Below are 20,285 nucleotides of genomic sequence, written 5' to 3'. Positions count from 1 at the left end.
CATTGATGTCTTGCAGAGACACAGTGTTTGTGCCGACCCAAGAGCGTGTCACATCCCTACGCTGTGCCGATGAGAGCCAAGAAGCTCGAAACGGCCGTCCACAGCTGGGATTGTGGCACGCTCGATCAGTAAACATATGCCTCACGTGCAGCCATGGAGCATTTGCTCATTTTTATATTTGTATCTGTACTTACTGGCTTTGCACTGCGGCCTCCAGAGGTGTTGCTAACACCCTGGAACATTGATGTCTTGCAGAGACACAGTGTTTGTGCCGACCCAAGAGCGTGTCACATCCCTACGCTGTGCCGATGAGAGCCAAGAAGCTCGAAACGGCCGTCCACAGCTGGGATTGTGGCACGCTCGATCAGTAAACATATATATATATATATATATATATAAGCGAAAGGAAAGGGGATATAGCGACGGACTTGAGGTGTTAATAGAATACAAACAAAGTTTCATTTTACATAATAAAAACATTATTTAGGAAAATGGGGAAGTGTCGACGTTTCGGAGGGAAGCTCCTCCTTCTTCGGGACAGAAGAGGCAACAAGACTGTCCAAAGCCTTTATGGTTTCAGCTTGCTGACGTAATCTTGTGTATTCGCGCCACCTGGCGTTCGTCGATGAGTCACGTTCTGGAAGGTTCGTTTGTCGTGTCCGGTGTGGTGTCACTGCCCTGACGTTCCGGGATCTTCTGAAGTCAGAGCTGGGGGTCATCGTCTTTCTTCCAAAGGCGTCGTCCGTGGTGAAATCATTATCTGGGAGTCTGGGGTTTACGTCATCGTATCTTGGAGCCTTAGGTGGCCTTCTCGGGAAGTCGTTGTTTGGGGCGTTGTTGTTCTCGTGGCCTTGTTGCTTCATCAATAGTCCATGTAAGGCCAAGTAACCTATCGGGTTTTTTCCGTAGCATTGTCCGTAGTGCGGAGATGTCCTCCAGCCATATCTGAAAGAGAAGAAGAACAGGGCGACACGGAGGATAGCTAATTGTTTAAGTTTCTAACTGCTGACAGTACACCGGGATCTTCATTGATTGCGGATTTAAACTTATAAATCATATATGACTCGCGTTGTTCCCTGCATCTGTCAGAATTGAAATTTGATTCAAGAAAAAAAGGAGGACGTCATTTATTGAGTGACCGGGCTGTTTGAAATGGCGGGAAACAGGAAGCTTCGGCTTCTTGCTAACGTCTGATCTGTGGTTATTAAACCTGATTCTGAAGGATGTTTTACTTTGTCCCACATACTGACATTCACGTGCTTTACACTGAATGACGTAGATGATGTTAGGGGAATTACAGTCAAAATCTCCGTTGATTTTGATGGAAAAATTCGAATTTGTACTTTGGAAGCCTTTGGAAGAAAGACGATGACCCCCAGCTCTGACTTCAGAAGATCCCGGAACGTCAGGGCAGTGACACCACACCAGACACGACAAACGAACCTTCCAGAACGTGACTCATCGACGAATGCCAGGTGGCACGTCTTTGGCTGCACGTATAGTATATGTTTGTAACTCAAACGTCGCCATGCCAGTACTGGACAGCTGTTTCGGCCTTGTTGGGCCTCATCAACAGTACGCAGGCAGGCAACGTTTGAGTGGAAGGCGTCAGAAGGCCACGTAAGACGTGATTCCTCCCGTCAGGGTGAGATAACTCACTCATGGAAAGCCCAGTGCAAAGCCAGTGAAGTATAAAAGGAAAAAAATAGCTAGAGCTCTTTGGCTGCACGTATAGTATATGTTTGTAACTCAATCGTCGCCATGCCAGTACTGGACAGCTGTTTCGGCCTTGTTGGGCCTCATCAACAGTACGCAGGCAGGCAACGTTTGAGTGGATGGCGTCAGAAGGTCACGTAACACGTGATTCCTCCCGTCAGGGTGAGATAACTCACTCACTGAAAGCGCAGTGCAAAGCCAGTGAAGTATAAAAGGAAAAAAATAGCTAGAGCTCTTTGGCTGCACGTATAGTATATGTTTGTAACTCAAACGTCGCCATGCCAGTACTGGACAGCTGTTTCGGCCTTGTTGGGCCTCATCAACAGTACGCAGGCAGGCAACGTTTGAGTGGATGGCGTCAGACGGTCACGTAACACGTGATTCCTCCCGTCAGGGTGAGATAACTCACTCACTGAAAGCCCAGTGCAATGCCAGTGAAGTATAAAAGGAAAAAAATAGCTAGAGCTCTTTGGCTGCACGTATAGTATATGTTTGTGACGTGCAGCTAAAGAGCTCCTGCTATTTTTTCCCTTGTATACGTAACTGGCTTTGCACTGGGCTTTCAGTGAGTGAGTTATCTCACCCTGACGGGAGGAATCACGTGTTCCGTGACCTTCTGACGCCATCCACTCAAACGTTGCCTGCCTGCGTACTGTTGATGAGGTCCAACAAGGCCGAAACAGCTGTCCAGTACCGGCATGGCGACGCATGAGTTACAAACATATACTATTCGTGCAGCCAAAGAGCTCTAGCTATTTTTTCTCCTTTTATACTTCACTGGCTTTGCAGTGGGCTTTCAGTGAGTGAGTTATCTCACCCTGACGGGATGAATCACGTGTTACGTGACCTTCTGACGCCATCCACTCAAACGTTGCCTGCCTGCGTACTGTTGATGAGGCCCAACAAGGCCGAAACAGCTGTTCAGTACTGGCATGGCGAGGTTTGAGTTACAAACATATACTATACGTGCAGCCAAAGAGCTCTAGCTATTTTTTTCTTTGATACCTCACTGGCTTTGCACTGGGCTTTCAGTGAGTGAGTTATCTCACCCTGGCGGGAGGAATCACGTGTTACGTGACCTTCTGACTCCATCCACTCAAACGTTGCCTGCCTGCGTACTGTTGATGAGGCCCAACAAGGCCGAAACAGCTGTCCAGTAGTGGCATGGCGACGTTTGAGTTACAAACATATACTATACGTGCAGCCAAAGAGCTCTAGCTATTTTTTTTCCTTTTATACTTCACTGGCTTTGCACTGGGCTTGCAGTGAGTGAGTTATCTCATCCTGACGGGAGGAATCTCGTGTTACGTGACCTTCTGACGCCATCCACTCAAACGTTGCCTGCCTGCGTACTGTTGATGAGGCCCAACAAGGCCGAAACAGCTGTCCAGTACTGGCATGGCGACGTTTGAGTTACAAACATATACTATACGTGCAGCCAAAGAGCTCTAGCTATTTTTTTTTTCCTTTTATACTTCACTGGCTTTGCACTGGGCTTTCAGTGAGTGAGTTATCTCACCCTGACGGGAGGAATCACGTGTTACGTGACCTTCTGACGCCATCCACTCAAACGTTGCCTGCCTGCGTACTGTTGATGAGGCCCAACAAGGCCGAAACAGCTGTCCAGTACTGGCATGGCGACGTTTGAGTTACAAACATATACTATACGTGCAGCCAAAGAGCTCTAGTTATTTTTTTTCTTTTATACTTCACTGGCTTTGCACTGGGCTTTCAGTGAGTGAGTTATCTCACCCTGAAGGGAGGGATCACGTGTTACGTGACCTTCTGACACCATCCACTCAAAGGTTGCCTGCCTGCGTACTGTTGATGAGGCCCAACAAGGCCGAAACAGCTGTCCAGTACTGGCATGGCGACGTTTGAGTTACAAACATATACCATACGTGCAGCCAAAGAGCTCTAGCTATTTTTTTCCTTTTATACTTCACTGACTTTGCACTGGCCTTTCAGTGAGTGAGTTATCTCACCCTGACGGGAGGAATCACGTGTTACGTGACCTTCTGACGCCATCCACTCAAACGTTGCCTGCCTGCGTACTGTTGATGAGGCCGAACAAGGCCGAAACAGCTGTCCAGTACTGGCATGGCGACGTTTGAGTTACAAACGTATACTATACGTGCAGCCAAAGAGCTCTAGCTATTTTTTTCCTTTTATACTTCACTGGCTTTGCACTGGGCTTTCAGTGAGTGAGTTATCTCACCCTGACGGGAGGAATCACGTGTTACGTGACCTTCTGACGCCATCCACTCAAACGTTGCCTGCCTGCGTACTGTTGATGAGGCCCAACAAGGCCGAAACAGCTGTCCAGTACTGGCATGGCGACGTTTGAGTTACAAACGTATACTACACGTGCAGCCAATGAGCTCTAGCTATTTCTTTTTCCTTTTATACTTCACTGGCTTTGCACTGGGCTTTCAGTGAGTGAGTTATCTCACCCTGAAGGGAGGAATCACGTGTTACGTGACCTTCTGACGCCATCCACTCAAACGTTGCCTGCCTGCGTACTGTTGATGAGGCCCAACAAGGCCGAAACAGCTGTCCAGTACTGGCATGGCGGCGTTTGAGTTACAAACATATATATATATTCAAAAGTTATATGTAGTTATATATATATATATATATGTATAGTTATATATATATTCAAAAGTATATGTTCAAAAAAAGACGCAGAAACAGATTTTAGGGAAATTACAAACACTAGTTTATTACATAGGGAGACGTTAAAAAGTAAAATGGGCAAGGGGTCGACTCGACGTTTCGACAGTGGCACTGTCTTCGTCAGGACAAAAGATGCGTAGCTGGTTACACACTACTTAAATAGGATTGGCATATGACGTCATAATCGGTACGGGCACGCCACAGGCGTTTGTCAAAGAGTCAGATTCGGGAATATTCCAGAAGGTCAAGTCCGGGTGGTGATGTCATTCGCCGTAGGTCACTGTCCGCTTTGGGGAAAATTCCAGGCAGGATGAGCGCTGCTTCAAACTTTGCTGAAAAAAAAGAGGAAAAGAAAAACAGAAAGGAAACGAAAAGGAAGAAAGTGTAGATCATCTAGGCGGCCAGATTTCTTACCGTTGAAAGTGCTCCCAGATCTTCGTTTATGGTTGATTGGAATTTGTAAATGAGATAAGAGTCCCGTTGTTCCCTGCACCGATCTGAGCTAAAATTTGACTGGAGAATAAAAAGTGACACATTATTTAGTGAATGACCTGGTTGCTTGAAATGGCGAGACACCGGGAGGTTTGGCTTTTTTGTAACGTCAGATCGGTGGTTGTTGAACCTGATCCGAAATGATGTTTTAATCTGACCAACGTATTGTGCTTGGCACATGCCGCACTGAATGGCGTAAATGACGTTAGATGAATTGCAGTCGAAGTCACCATTAATTTTGACGGAAAAATTTTGATTAGTACTTTTAAGTACTTGGGTGCTTTGCATTAATTTGCATATTTGACACCTGCGACCATCGCATGGGTGACAGCCATTCCCTGGATGCGCTGCTTTGCTAACCTTAGAGGTAACTACATTATCGTGCAGGTTGCGCGCGCGCCTGTAGGTTACCCGCGGTGGCTGAGGAAAAATTTGTCCCATGCGCTCCGATTGGAGAAGTATACTATGGTGACGGTTTAGTATATTGTTAACGCTTGGAATATTGCTGCTAAATGTTAAGATGAGGTTTACGGAACCATTATCTAACACCCGTTTGTGGTCTTGGAACAGGGCTTTGCGATCTGCTTTGCGGGCTTTTTTTAGAGCGTCGTCAGCTAGGCTATGTGGAAATTGACGACCGATGAATGTTTCCCTAAGTTGAGCTAGATTTCTGTCCAAGTCATCGTCACTGGAACAGATGCGCGTATCGAAGTGCTTGGCTGTAAGGGATGGCAATATAGATAGAGGAAAAAAGACACCAAAGACTGAAGTAGGGAGTGGGGGAAAGTTATTTATTAAGTTGGCATTTAAACTAAGGGTCTGGGAAAGCCTACGTTTCGGCGGAAGCTCCGCCTTCTTCGGGACTAAGACGAAAATCTATGTACAAGGTCTTTTAAAAGGTTACAAAAGTGTCGTCACAGTCGGTACAATTCCACTGTGAGGCAGTCGTCAGTGAGTCATGTTCTGGAAGGTTCCGGAAGGTTCCTGGGTCATCGGCCGGGGAGATTACGTGTCAAAGCCTTGGAGTTCCAGAGAGGTCTGGGGTCGCGCTCGTTGAAAACCTGTTGTCCGGGGTGTTCTTAGCGTCACTGTGTCCAGCTGTAAAGAAAAGAAGAAAAGAGGCAGCGGCCACTCTGAGGACACACAGAAAAAAAGTTATCCGGATATGCTTCTTACAGTTGATAGCACTCCTTTATCCTCAATTATTAGAGATTGAAATTTGTAGATCAAGTACGATTCGCGTTGCTCTCTGCAGCGATCGGATGTGAACTTTGATCCTGAAATAAAAAGTGCGACGTTACTAATGGAATGACCGGGTCGACTAAAATGGCGGGAAACCGGGAGGCTACCTTTTTTCGAAAGATCTGATCGGTGGTTATTGAATCGAATCGTAAATAAATTTTTACTTTGACCTACATATTGCGCGGAGCATGTTGTACATTGAATGATGTAAATAATGTTACTGGAGTTACAGTCAAAGTCGCCATTGATTTTTCCCCTCTATCTATATACAACATCCTTGTCGTTCGAACCTCCATTTTTTAGCGTATATATATATATATATATATATAATAAGTGGAATGAGATCCTCAACAATGCTTCGGCCGCGTTAATCGAAGTGCTTATATCCCATTGTGAGGACGCCATAGCCCAATCATCCCAGCAGGCGAAAACTATCGACTGTAAATCTGTTTTAACAGACAACCACCAGTTAGAATTAGCACAATACGCAAAAGAAAGGGAGGAGGCAATTCGCAATGCTAAGCGGAGGAAGCTAGTCAGGGACAACGTTAATACTCCAGCTACGCTTGAACCCAGTGTGTCAGCTCAGGACTGTGATCATATAAGTAATGCAGGTACAACCAATACGCCGTCGCAAAATCGTCAACCACTTGCTAGAAAAACAGGTCCCACCCCAGCAGCCTCATCTGCAGAGATGCTACCTCAGAAGTCCGATAACGTCGTTAACTTATCGTCCCACGAACTTACCGATTCGGAAATATCACTACTCAGCCGTGGCCTCTCATTCTGCCCCAGTAACAACAAGCTAGATGAATACCAACTTTATCTGGACTTAGATAATTTCGCCCGCCGTCTACGCCTGAAGGAATACTTTCATGACAAACCTAAGTCAGATTCCAACCCATTTAAACCGCTATCCAACTTTACGCCAGAGGCTAACCGTGAAAAGGCTCTGGACATGTACATCCGTGCAGTTCAAAAAGATATCATTAACGCTTACAATAAATCATACAACAGCAAATCTAAGCCAAATCTAACGCCGGCTGAGCAGCGCAGCCTTTCTGAACTTCGGGACCGCAGTGACATAGTCATTAAAAAAGCTGATAAAGGTGGTGCAATCGTAGTAATGGACAAAGAAAACTACATTAACGAAGGTATCCGGCAATTATCGTGCGCATCGTTCTACAAACTCCTCGAGGCTGACCCTACAGAGGAAATTACGGCTTATATTATCCGCAGTCTAAAAGATCTAAAAGGAAGTAAAAAGATAGATTCCACCCTATACGATTATCTACTCCCAAAAGACCCCGCAGCGGGCAGGTTTTATATGCTCCCTAAAATCCATAAACCTGGAAATCCAGGGCGCCCAATAGTTTCATGCAACGGTACAGCTACCGAGAACTTTTCAAGCTTTGTTGACCACCTTCTTAAAGATATACCTCCTAAACTACCATCCTACATTAAGGACACCAATCACTTTCTTCAAGTTCTAAGTGAATGTCAGCCTCCTTCTTCCAGTTTGCTAGTCACGCTAGACGTTTCCTCTCTATATACTAACATCCCCCACGAGGATGGCATTGCTGCAGCTGAAAGGGCATTTTCAAAATATTCTGATACCTCATACGACCCTTGTGTCCTATGCACATTTCTCAATCTTATTCTGAAAAATAACAACTTCGAATTTGATGGTAAGCACTACTTGCAAGTTCATGGCACGGCTATGGGTACAAAAATGGCACCTAACTATGCAAATATATTTATGGGAGCTCTAGAGGAAGAATTTCTGTCTAAGCGCCTGAAGAAGCCCACGCTTTACAAGCGGTTCCTCGACGACATCTTCATGGTGTGGCCACACTCAGAAGATGACCTAATCACATTTATCAGCGACTTTAACAAAGCACATCCGGCCATCAAGTTCACCCATTCTTATTCCCCTTTAACTGTTAACTTTCTCGATGTCCAAGTAAAGTTAACCAACGGGGCCTTGTCCACAAACCTGTTCCGTAAACCTACGGACTCTCAACAGTATCTAGCATTTAACAGTTGTCACCCGCGTCATACTAAACTTGCCATCCCTTACAGCCAAGCACTTCGATACAGGCGAATCTGTTCCAGTGACGATGACTTGGACAGAAATCTAGCTCAACTTAGGGAAACATTCATCGGTCGTCAATTTCCACCTAGCTTAGTTGACGACGCTCTAAACAAAGCCCGCAAAGCAGATCGCAAATCCCTGTTCGAAAACCACAAACGCGTGTTAGATAATGGTTCCGTAAACCTCATCTTAACATTTAGCAGCAATATTCCAAGCGTTAACAATATACTAAACCGTCATCATAGTATCCTTCTCCAATCAGAGCGCATGGGACAAATTTTCCCTCAGCCACCGCGGGTAACCTACAGGCGCGGGCGCAACCTTCACGATAATCTAGTTAGCTCTAAAGTTAGCAAAGCAGCGCATCCAGGAAACAGCTGTCACCCGTGCGATGGTCGAAGGTGTCAAATATGCAAATTAATGCAAAGCACCCAAGTACTTAAAAGTACAAATTCCAATTTTTCCGTCAAAATTAATGGTGACTTCGACTGTAATTCATCTAACGTCATTTATGTCATTCAGTGCGGCATGTGCCAAGCACAATACGTAGGTCAGACTAAAACATCATTTCGGATCAGGTTCAACAACCACCGATCTGACGTTACCAAAAAGCCAAACCTCCCGGTCTCTCGCCATTTCAAACAACCAGGTCATTCACTAAATAACGTGTCACTTTTTATTCTCCAGTCAAATTTTAGCTCAGATCGGTGCAGGGAACAACGCGAATCTTATCTCATTTACAAATTCCAATCAACCATTAACGAAGATCTGGGAGCACTTTCAACGGTAAGAAATTTGGCCGCCTAGATGAGCTACACTTTCCTCCTTTTCGTTTCCCTTCTGTTTTTCTTTTCTTTTTTTTTTCTTTTTTTTTCTTTTTCAGCAAAGTTTGAAGCAGCGCTCACCCTGCCCGGAATTTTCCCCAAAGCGGACAGTGACCTACGGCGAATGACATCACCACGCGGACTTGACCTTCTGGAATATTCCCGAATCTGACTCACTGACAAACGCCTGTGGCGTGCCCGTACCGATTATGACGTCATGTAGCAAACCTATTTAAGAAATGTGTAATCAGCTACGCATCTTTTGTCCTGACGAAGACAGTGCCACTGTCGAAACGTCGACCCCTTGCCCATTTTACTTTTTAACGTCTCCCCATGTAATAAACTAGTGTTTTTAACTTCCCAAAAATCTGTTTCCGCGTCTTTTTTTGAACTTCTATATATATATATATATATATATATATATATATATATATACGGGTGCCATAGGGGAAAGCAAAAACAGTTCGAGCAGAATAGGCTCTTCCTACTGGCTGAAGTGAGCGTCTCTCAAAACGAGGGCGCACTCTCAGCGCAACAGCTCTTAGTGCTCGCTCCATATGCTGAGCAGTGACCTGTATTTTGTTTTTATTGGCGCCACCACAGACGAGCCAAGTTCGCAAAGTACATCATGACGGATAAAAGAGAGAGTGGGAGAACTTTCATAACTTTAGTGCCCAGGAGCAGATGTTCTCCTAACAATGCTGTCCAAATTTTGGAAGATAGCTTTAACAGAACCAGCAATCCCAAACGGGATCAAGTCCGGGCCACTCCGCGAACGCTGCTAAATCTCCAGCGGCCCTTCTGGTGCTGATGGCCACCATATATTTGAATATGAGGTGCCCTTTTATGCTAACAATGAATTACCGAGACTGGGAGGTGAACTGGGTTCGAATCTCGGCAGAAGCTGTGCTGTCTTAGGCTGGGCTTTCCTGGTACACTTTAAGACAAATGTCAGCACAGTTTCCTATGAAGTGGGTTCACAACGCCCGCCCCCGCCCGAGCAGCATGTGCCGCCAGACAGACATGCAGATCGTTCGGAAGTATCCACCACGTTGCTACGCAGACAGTGCATACCGTCCTATTTTGATACAGCATTCAGAGTTACCCCTTAATCTCAGGATCACTAATCTTTATCACTTCTTGAAAGACATCATCTCGTTGAACATGAGAGAACTGATGTTCTGAGGCTGAAACAACATAGAAAGGACAAATACATACAAAGCCTTAAATTACCTAAGAAATTAACGATGAAAATGGAAGTCACTGAAAAGGTTAGCCAGAACACTGGACCGGTAATCCAGAAGATGTGGGTCCGACTCCTACAGCTGGCTAACCTTTTCAGTGACTTCCATCTTTCATCGTTAATTTCTTAGGTAATTTGAGGCTTTGTAAATGTATTTGTCTTTTCTATGTTGTTCCAGCCTCAGAACAACAGTTCTCTCATGATCAACAGTTGCCGCTTGCGTCGATCCCGTCGTATGATTGTGTGTATGAGTGAGATAAATGTAAAAGTGAAAGGGGGTGACTCAGAGAGAGAGTGGTTGATTTGTCCCTTCAGATGGTCGCTGGGGAGGTGTGTTAGCTTCGGTCAATAGACCCTTTTCAAAAGCCAGTCTGGCCACCATCTAGCAGGCGGCATTCGGCCATATCTTTGGCACGTCGTACATGTGGTGCCGTGTATGGTAAGCGAACGCGCGATGGCGAACGAGAATATTCAGTGGTCGAGAGACTTGACGAACATACCAGATGGGTTTTATCAAAGACGTGTGGACGCCTTTTGTGAACGTACAGTGCACCTGGCACGTGTGGCCGCGCTAGCGAGAACTGTTATTATGCGTGTCATGTACGGATTCTACTTCCATCTGTGTCGCCTTGTCGACTTCCAGACACGGTACACCATATTTTTGCATGCTGTATTGTGTTTCCTATGCACATTGCAAGGCCAGTCGTGTATTTTGAATGTGGGACCTTACTGTGTTGCATGCTTTCGTCGATGCTTCCTACTATCCTACTATATGTTCAACGCTTTCGCCTCCGAGGTATTTATATTTCGTCCATTTAGAATGGCAACAGAACGCTTCTGGCGATAGTTTCTTGGAAAGCCATGTATCATGTGAACTTCAACCGCAAAGCAGTTTGTGCACACGCCTGGTTTCCTTCGGCGTCTCTCACGCCACGCTGGCTGCAGAAGGGCACGCAACAACAGACTGACATTACAAATTCAGATGGACGATCCATTCATGAAAAGACCGATGCTTCGATGAGGAAGCAGACCAAGTCCCAGGCGGCTGACGACAAAATATTACCCCAGACGCGCGGTTCAAACAGAACCATACTATCCGCGCGCGGGGGCAACGCTTCCATCCTTGCCCAAAATATGGCGGACGCGCGCGGCCAGAGCGTATTTGGCTCGCCTTAAACCAGATGGCGCCGACTTATGAAAACCTCCTATTGATAGAGCCCTGGACCGGTAATCCAGAAGATATGGGTTCGACGCCTACAGCTGGCAAACCTTTTCAGTGACTTCCACCTTTCATCGTCTCGTTGTTATCAGGTATCATGGTATACGCCGAGCACCGCTGCTATTTTCTTCATCTTCGTTTTTAAGGAAAAGTTTTGTGTGTTCCCTGCAAACGAAGCTGTTCCATAAATTATAGTCTTTTTCTTCAGAAATTCGACCACTAGTATTGTTTGTCTGACGATACCCGCCCTTTCACGCGTTCAGCTGGTGAATATTCGGGGAATACGGACGCTGTAATGTTACTTTATTGAATATTTTATCGTGTCGTTCTTACTTCCAACTTTAGCGACGCTCTTCCATTGCTTGCTGTTGAATACTGGCATTCGACAAGACAGTTATATATAAAGAAATTTTATTTCCCTGACATGATAGTGTGCACAATAAAAAAGGCGTGAGGTGTACACATACAGGCTGTACGGGCGAAAACAATGAGCGGGTTCCCGAAACACACTTCCTTCGGTTCTTGAATGGAGCCTCATTTCTGGAAAATAGCGAGCACCAAGTAGTAGTTATGATGTGAGGATACACAATCTATCGCTCTCATGATTCCCCTGAGAGTAGAGCAGCGCTATACGTTCGCAATGACCTCGTTGCTGCACCCATCGGCTCAGTTTGTCATCGCTCTTATGATTACGTCACATGCAGGATCCGCCTTGGCCCCATGCTGTTAACGGTCGTCAGTATCTATATCCGTCCCGCGGTACAGGTCCCGTGGAGTGACCTTGAACGCTTACTTGGTTCTCTGGAAGCCCCGGCGCTTGTGCTAGGGGACTTCAATGCACATCACTCGGCCTGGGGAAGCCGAAGGACGGACAGTAGGGGAAGGAGGTTGTTAGAGGCAATGGAGAATAATAACATGTGCCTGCTGAACAACCGCGAGCCCACTTACATGCGATCCCCACTGTCACTTGATGTATTGGACCTCTCGTGGTCCTCAACCGACATGATTCGCCACTTGTCGTGCGCTACGGACGTCGACACTAGAGGTAGCGATCATTTTCCTCTATATATTTCGCACGACAGACTGCCCCTCTCAGCCACTGCTGGACTGATTTCTTTCACAAACTGGAGACGTTTTCGTGAGGGCCTCAGAACATCTGTGCACACCGGTATGTCCCCAGAGGCTCTCTCTCAAGCAATTACCCGCGGTATTCAGGACGCGGTGGTCATGTCTAAAAGGGTAACAGGCCATATCGGCCATTCCCCCGCTATTAATCACCTTAGAGCATTACGTCGCCGAGCAGAAAGAACGGCTCGTCGGACAGGGCAACTTACGGACATTGTGGAATACCGCCGGATGAAAGCTAAAGTAACACGAGAACTTAAAAACGAGGATAGGAAGCGTTGGCGTAAGTTTTGCCACCACCTTTCATCGTTCGATCCGGCCACGAAGATCTGGCGGACGATCCGTTCTCTGAAGGAGGCGCCCCCTCAAAAGAATCCTCTCGCGGCCTTGGCTCTCGTTCAGCGTGTAGACGAGAACACGCTTGCGACGGACTTCTGTGTGGTACTAACGACTCCGGCGGCTGCCTCGACCACGCCCCTACACCGCAGTTTTGTCCACAGTTTGACGGCTGAACTTCACCACGACTGGCCCCGTCCCCCGGAAGTTATGGACCGCGACTTCACACTAATCGAGCTAAAGGCAGCGTTGAAGCTTGTGAACGCCAGCTCGTCCCCTGGGCCCGATAAAATCACCTATGCCGCCCTACGAAACCTTGACGGGCGGTCACTCCAAGCTCTCCTTCATGTCTATAACACGTCTTGGCAACAAGGATCTTTACCACATACATGGAAGCAGGCCTTGGTTGTTCCCATCCTGAAACCAGGCAAGCCCCCAAATCCCCTATCCTCCTTTCGCCCGGTGAGCCTGACAAGCTGTATGGGGAAACTGATGGAGAGAATGGTTCTGCATCGCCTCGACTGGTGGCTCGAAAAACGACGTGCGTTCCCTCACGAAATGGCTGGATTTCGTCGCCACCGAAGCTCCATGGATCCAGTTCTCGACCTAGTATCTACAGTTCAACATGCTCGAGCCCATCGACGGATCGTGCGATCGGTCTTCCTCGACATCAAGCGCGCCTATGATACCGTCTCGCACATTTGTGTGCTACATGCCTTGCGCTCGTTTGGAGTATCCGGTCGGCTCTTCATCTGGCTCCAAGACTTCCTTACGGACCGAACTGTCGCTGTCCGTACGTCCCAAGGCCAAAGCCCTCAGCATCCTGTTCCCCAAGGAGTCCCCCAAGGAAGCATTCTCAGCCCGACACTGTTTAACGTGGTGATGGCCGGCCTACAATCAGTAATTCCTCGCAAAGTGTCGTTCTCCGTGTATGCAGATGACGTCGCCCTTTGGACAGTAGGAAAATCACGCCCGGCTCTCCAGCGCCGCCTGCAGCTCGCTTTAAACAATATCCATACGTACCTGACGCACCTCGGGATGGACCTTTCACCCGAAAAGTGTGTCGAGCTCCCTTTCACGCGTAAAGCTATGGCCAATTTCCCACTTTGGCTTGGCTCAAAGAAGCTAGAACCAGTACGCTTTCACCGCTTCCTTGGCGTGGTAATCGACTCGGACTTGCGCTGGGCTCGGCACATTAAACACCTTGAAACTAAAGTGCAGCGATGGCTCCCCGCAATCCAACATCTTTCTGGCCCAGGATGGGGCTGTGATCAGCGTTCCCTGCTCGCGGTTCACGCGGCATTGGTGAGAGCAACTGTGCTTTACAGCCTTCCTATTCTGCACAGGATATCAACAACTTCATTAAATACGCTTCGGTCCCTGTTTGCTCGAAGCCTTCGTCGATGCCTCGGAGTTCCAAGAATGGCTGAAACACGACAAGTACTGGCTGAAGCTGGTGAGCTCCCGCTTGAAGTTCTCCGTGAACGGGAAACGGCTCGGCACTACCTCCGTTTGCGTGCTCACATTCCCCGCCACCCGCTACTCAGGAAAATTCGATACCGCCCTGGAAGCGACTTCTATCGAGTAGCGCAGAGGACACGCCAGACTCTCACTGGCTTCATAACTAAGGACACTATACCGCCGGAAGCCCCCTGGTCTCTCCCGGTACCGCCCACGTTTGTACGCCTCCCAAACCTTCTGCAAAGAAGAGATCAGGTCCCCCCTCAAGTCCTCCGAGCCCACTTTCATGCTCTGGTAGACGAGAAGTTTTCTACGTTTACGGCAGCATATACTGATGGCGCATCCCGAAACAACAAGTCCGCCTCAGCCTTCGTCATTCCATCCGAAGGCGTCGTGCACGGAAGACGCCTTTCACATCCAACCTCCTTCACAGCTGCGGAACTCTATGCCGTCCTTTTCTTTCTACAACACATCGCTGATTTTCCACCCCGGGAATGGGCAGTCTTTACAGACTCCAAATCTGCACTTCAAGCAATTGAAACGATACGGCATACGAGGCCCATCCGCACCCCTAGTCACCGACGTGTTAATGGCTTACCACACTATCTACGCCGCAGGCCACAGGCTAGTTCTCCAGTGGGTTCCAGCCCATTGTGGTGTCGTGGGGAACGTGCAGGCCGACAGCGCCGCAGAAGCAGCACTCTCGTCTCGGAACCAGACCCGTATTGTTCTGCTCAGAGGAGACCGCCGTTCAATTCTGCGACGTCTAGTGACACCCCTGGCTTCCCGCCAACGGAGAACCGACATTCTTCCCCCCTCTATGTTGAACAGAGTTGATCCCATGCTCGCTTTCCGCATGCCACGAAACACATGTCGTCAGGATGCTGCATTAATCCACCGCATGCGCCTCGATGTGGCCTTTACAGCTCAGTGGCGTTACCGCTTGAGACAAATTGATTCTCCCACCTGTTGCCACTGTGGTGCTCTTGAGGATCTGGAGCACATTCTTCTTCATTGCCCTCACTACGAACCTTCCCGAATCACACTCTCCGAGTCTCTTCGTCAGCTGGACTCTCGCCCTTTCTCCCTACCGAAATTGCTTGGTCCCTGGCCCAATCCAGCCCAGCAACGCTCTGCGCTCAAAGCTCTTCTGACATTTCTGGACACCATCGGACTTCGATCGTTATTGTAAAGGGGCTCGTTATTTTATTCCCCCATTCCACCAAGCACTGGGGTAGAGTATCGCCTGTTGCGATGAAACTCGCCACTCTCCAAGGCCGAAAATAAAGTTGTTGTTGTTGTTTATGATGTGACTGTGAACAGCAGGCACGATATCGCCGAAGTTCTTTGCACTTGTGCGTAGACTAGCTAAGGGGTTCAGTAGAGGATGAGTAGAAAAGCAAGGAGACGTCGGGTGGCTTATCGTTAAGGGATGACAAGTGAAGATAATGTGGCATACTTAGATGTAATTTATATCGCATCAAATACATTGCGGTGTAGTACATATGACGCTGTATTTGATGAGGGAACCGTCTGTAAAGCCGTGCGCAGTCCTACGTTAGTCACCTGGTCAGTGTCTGAAGCGGCGAGGGTTTATCTGACCCCTGATTAAACCGTCGAAAACTGTTCATCCGCACACATGGTACGCTTCCCTACTTATCCCGGCCACTTACCGGCCTAATAAAATGCGAAAGAATACGCATCACAAACCCTGGTTCGATAATTCTTGCACTGCGCACGAGTCCGACCCTGTACTCGTGACTGTACCTGTGAGTCACTGAGAGAAACGGTTTCTCCAAACTGCGTGAAATGAGAAAATATTATATCCAACGCTTTCTTGCTGCTGATTTCTCTATTGAAACTGTGCTGTCTCGGTCATACTGTGAGGTCCTGTAGTGGCCCTTCCCCTATATCTTCGATACATAATCCTGGCATACTTGTGCCTGGTCGCGGTCCTTATGCGATAGCTGATTTCGAATGCGAGATAAGAAGCACAGTAAGATTTCATGGAATAGCCATTGTACTTCGCCTAACCAAATTTTACTTTACCAAATGTTAAAACTTTACAATCAGAGATTTATCGAGACCCCCTTCCTGAAACCCTTAAATGTTTGGCATCAGGTCGTGGATTCGATACCGCCTGAGGAAGCTATCAACTTTTCGGCGCTGTACAAGTTATACAGGTTGCTTATAGATTGTGCACGCGCAGCGAACAAACGCAGAACGCATTGCCAATGCTACTGAAAGGGTTCCCCGAAGCCCTGAGATCCCTCAAGGCTGAGCGAGAATACGGCGACATGCACAGACCGACTGTTGCATCGCTCATGATCATTGTTGTAAGCAACATATTATCAATTGCGAGAGAGTGAGAGAGAACCTCAGCAAGCAACGATCTTGCACTGAGCTCGTGATGCCCTTGATAAAACATCCATCGACACTGTTCCGTTTTTCGGCCGGCGCGGTGCGAACCTCTGCATTTCGTAGAAAGGCCATGGTATACGAAACAGAAGACTACCTCCGTTCCCCACAGAATCCTTCCACAAGGCGCGCAGCGAGCCTCAGTGCATCTATGTAAACAATCGCAGGTGGCCTGGTGCCACGGCCGCGACCAAGCGCTCCCATGCATTGGATAGGCCGGTAGGTAAACCGGTCATTTTAGCTCGCCATACTTGTCTAGTGCTGACACTCGTAACCATCAACATCGTTTGTTTTGTACTGTTGTTTATAAAAGCATAAACAGCTGACTGCAGTAGCGCACGCGCTGAGATACGGTTATTCGGCAAGCTGTCAGCAAAGCGGACGGACCTGTCTTGTTCTTTTTCTAACAAGGGTTAGGGACCAGAATCAAACACGGACTTCATTCGGAAATAGGGTTCCGTTCGCACCAGGCTCTCAGAAAGATAACTTTCAACTAGCTTCGCGCTCAGAAAGTCGCTCTAGTCGAAAGTCGGTCTTTTTTGTAGCCAGTCTATTTTAATGGTGTTCTGTGCCTGTACCTCTGCAGGTTCCTTCCAGTGAAGGTTGACTCGACAGAAGCAGACTCGGAAAGCAGTCTCATACCTGGAATACATTTTGAGGACTCCTGGTACAAGATGGACAACCTGGAGACAGGCGGAACTCGTGGAATGGCTGTGATTATAAATACCCACGTGAGATATCGAACAACAACAACTTTATTTTGACTTTGGAAATTGGGTGTGAGATATAATTTTTGAATACAACCATTGGTATACATTATCATAAGGTACACCGGTATCATACAACATAACTTCACATATTCACAACCACTGGTATCATACAACATAAGGCACACAGCGCCGCCATTTAACAGCGAAAAAAGCTTAGGAGCATTACGCTGCCCTCTTGTGGATGCTGTTTCATGGTTTGCGCCCGTGCAGTGCACTGAATGGAGACAACAACTGTTTCCGTAACATTTTATCGCTATTTCAAAATGAGGGGTGAACTACGGGAGTTTGAAAAGGAAGAATATGGACAATTTTCCTCGACATCCATCAGGCTGCTCAACCATAGGAAAGCATGATGGCAAGTGGGAAAAATTGGCAACATAATACGTATTTATTTTGCTTACACATGACCAAGATTCGCAGACAAAAACTTAAAGCGTGCTTTACACCCATAGACGCAATGCATAAGGCGGAAAACGTCAACACGTCGGAAGACGTCGGCACTTTTCACTGGTTCCACACTGGATCCTGTGAGATCCATATACAAGAATATCTATATATCATATGCGTATATCAAATGCGTATATCTATAAAGGCTTCCGTTGCCCAGGGGTTTCAAATCTTACATATTGTACTCAATAGGACGGAAGTAGAATACCGCTCCATCATGATTTCACAGTCTTATACATCAGAAGCTATCCGCTTTAGGTACTTTTCCACTGCAGTTTCACAAAAATGGGGGACCACGTTTGGAACCGAAAGCTAATGTCTTGGTTTTGTAGCGAGCCAACTTTCTTCCCGAGGGCATGAAAGTGCGACTAAAATGTGAGACATCACACTTTGAGAGGGCTTAGCCTAACGACACTTCCGCATGCTGCAAAGCCGACTGTACGTTTGAGCACGTGTAAATGCGAAGAGGAATGAAACTTGAAAGGGAGGGGAATTATTAGAGTTCAGCACGCATTCTCCTCTGATAACCAGCACCGCGGGACGGGTTTGATGAAAATATCGACAAAATGTGGTTTCACGACCAAAGAGGCTGAAGACGATTTCTGGTGACTTCTGTTTAACAACAGAATAGACAACACTGCAGATACTGCGTTCCCCTGAGATTCGCGTTTTTCCTCTTAGTATCAATTTTTAAGTCTTTCTGACATTCTACTTATGGCGGTGTTTTCCAGCATTTACCAGTCCACAAAGGTTTGGGATGCTTGGGAACATCCAGATGTTTGCGGAATGGCTCGTTGAGCAGCGCCTATAATTATGTGGGTGACAACATTATTTACTTCCTCGGTCGACATTATCTCAGAAGACAAAGCCGCCAAGTTGGCTTCTTCTCTAAATGAATTCGAGTCTGCCTCCGACAGTTTCCACCGTGGTGATCGTGTCATGAAACTGTTTATAGGGCCACGGAAATGTAAGACTACAGGGAAGTGATCACTTCCCCAAGGATTCTGTTTAACTGTCCAGCCATGAAACTGGAAAATGGATGAGTTGCATCGTGAAATACCTATGGAAGAAAAATTTTGTATTGCAGAGTTTACATAGATAGGTAGCCCAGTATTCAGAAGACAGAGTGACCCCGAAAGGAGGACCCTTTCCAACATTTTCGCCCGTGCATCTAGTTTCTTTTTCGTCGCTTGTTGAATAGGAGGGATGGTTGCGTTCGCACTTGACATAACGGAAACCGTTTTTGCACGACTCTGGAATATGATCATTTCCGTCACCCGCGCACTTCGGGAAGATCAGGTGTCCGCGGCACACTTGGAAATGGTGGTCGAATCTCTAGCATATTAAAACATGGACGCGGTTTGGATATATACCAAAGCGGCAAAGAATATTGCGCACATATTGGCTGGTAATTAGCGATACGGGTGCAATATGCGACCCGTTTCGCCCAGATTTCCCACATACTGACTTTTACTTTGCAATCTGGGCCTCATAATGCCCAGTTCCCTACTAGGAAAAAACATACAAGTGTCCGTTCAAAGTTGAACGGTATAACTGAACGACCCCAATGGACCCTAATGACCTATGGCATTGAACGGCCACCGTACACGAATGGCCACCGTACAGCCCCCTCTCTGTACGGCCTTCCATTGAGTCCGTAAATGAATGGTCCCCAATGGGCATGTAGCGCCTAATTTAAATGAAATACATACAGTTGCTTTTTGCTTTCTGAACATTTCATAGTCATGGAAACACTTCTACATTTTTTTAGCATGTCTGCCAGGTATACACTCACCCGGTTCAGTCTGTCGGCAAGGTCCTTCCCTTTAGCACAAGGTTTTTGATCTGCATACTGCCAGAAGCAACCTGAAATTTATAAAATAATTAGATCTATGCCGACATCACATTTTAGTGCACAGTAGCACAGTAGTACCAGAACAACCGAGAAAATGAGGTTTTCCATACGAATAGTACGCAGCGTGTAAACTATATAATAAAAGCTAGCTATAATAAGAGCTATCATGGGGAAAATCCGGGAATTATGGGTCCCATATGTCCCACTTTGAGCCAATATCGGAGAAATCCTGCCCCATATTGCCCGTTTACAGCCCATATTCGCTGAAAACGCAGAAAATTGTACGTACCCGTGTTCAACAAATGCCCAATCAGCACTGCAAGATTGGTCGTTGAATTGTGTGAAATGCCCAATTCAATGTGTCGT

The 20,285-nt window shown here is 47.0% G+C and overlaps 1 protein-coding gene across 1 annotated transcript in view; it reads left to right on the top strand.

The window, feature by feature from the left end:
* Positions 1–20,285, top strand: part of LOC135373686 (caspase-3-like) — a 253,647-nt gene that overhangs the window by 88,598 nt on the left and 144,764 nt on the right. The window contains exon 4 of the mRNA XM_064606770.1: positions 17,434–17,578. Within this exon, the coding sequence (XP_064462840.1) occupies positions 17,434–17,578 (145 nt within the window). The remainder of the gene's footprint in view (positions 1–17,433; positions 17,579–20,285) is intronic.

The sequence above is a fragment of the Ornithodoros turicata genome, unplaced genomic scaffold (genome assembly GCF_037126465.1).
Source record: "Ornithodoros turicata isolate Travis unplaced genomic scaffold, ASM3712646v1 Chromosome29, whole genome shotgun sequence".
NCBI classification, from domain to species: Eukaryota; Metazoa; Arthropoda; class Arachnida; order Ixodida; family Argasidae; genus Ornithodoros; species Ornithodoros turicata.
Note: the sequence above shows the minus strand (reverse complement) of the source record. Positions and strands in the feature narration are given on the sequence as shown.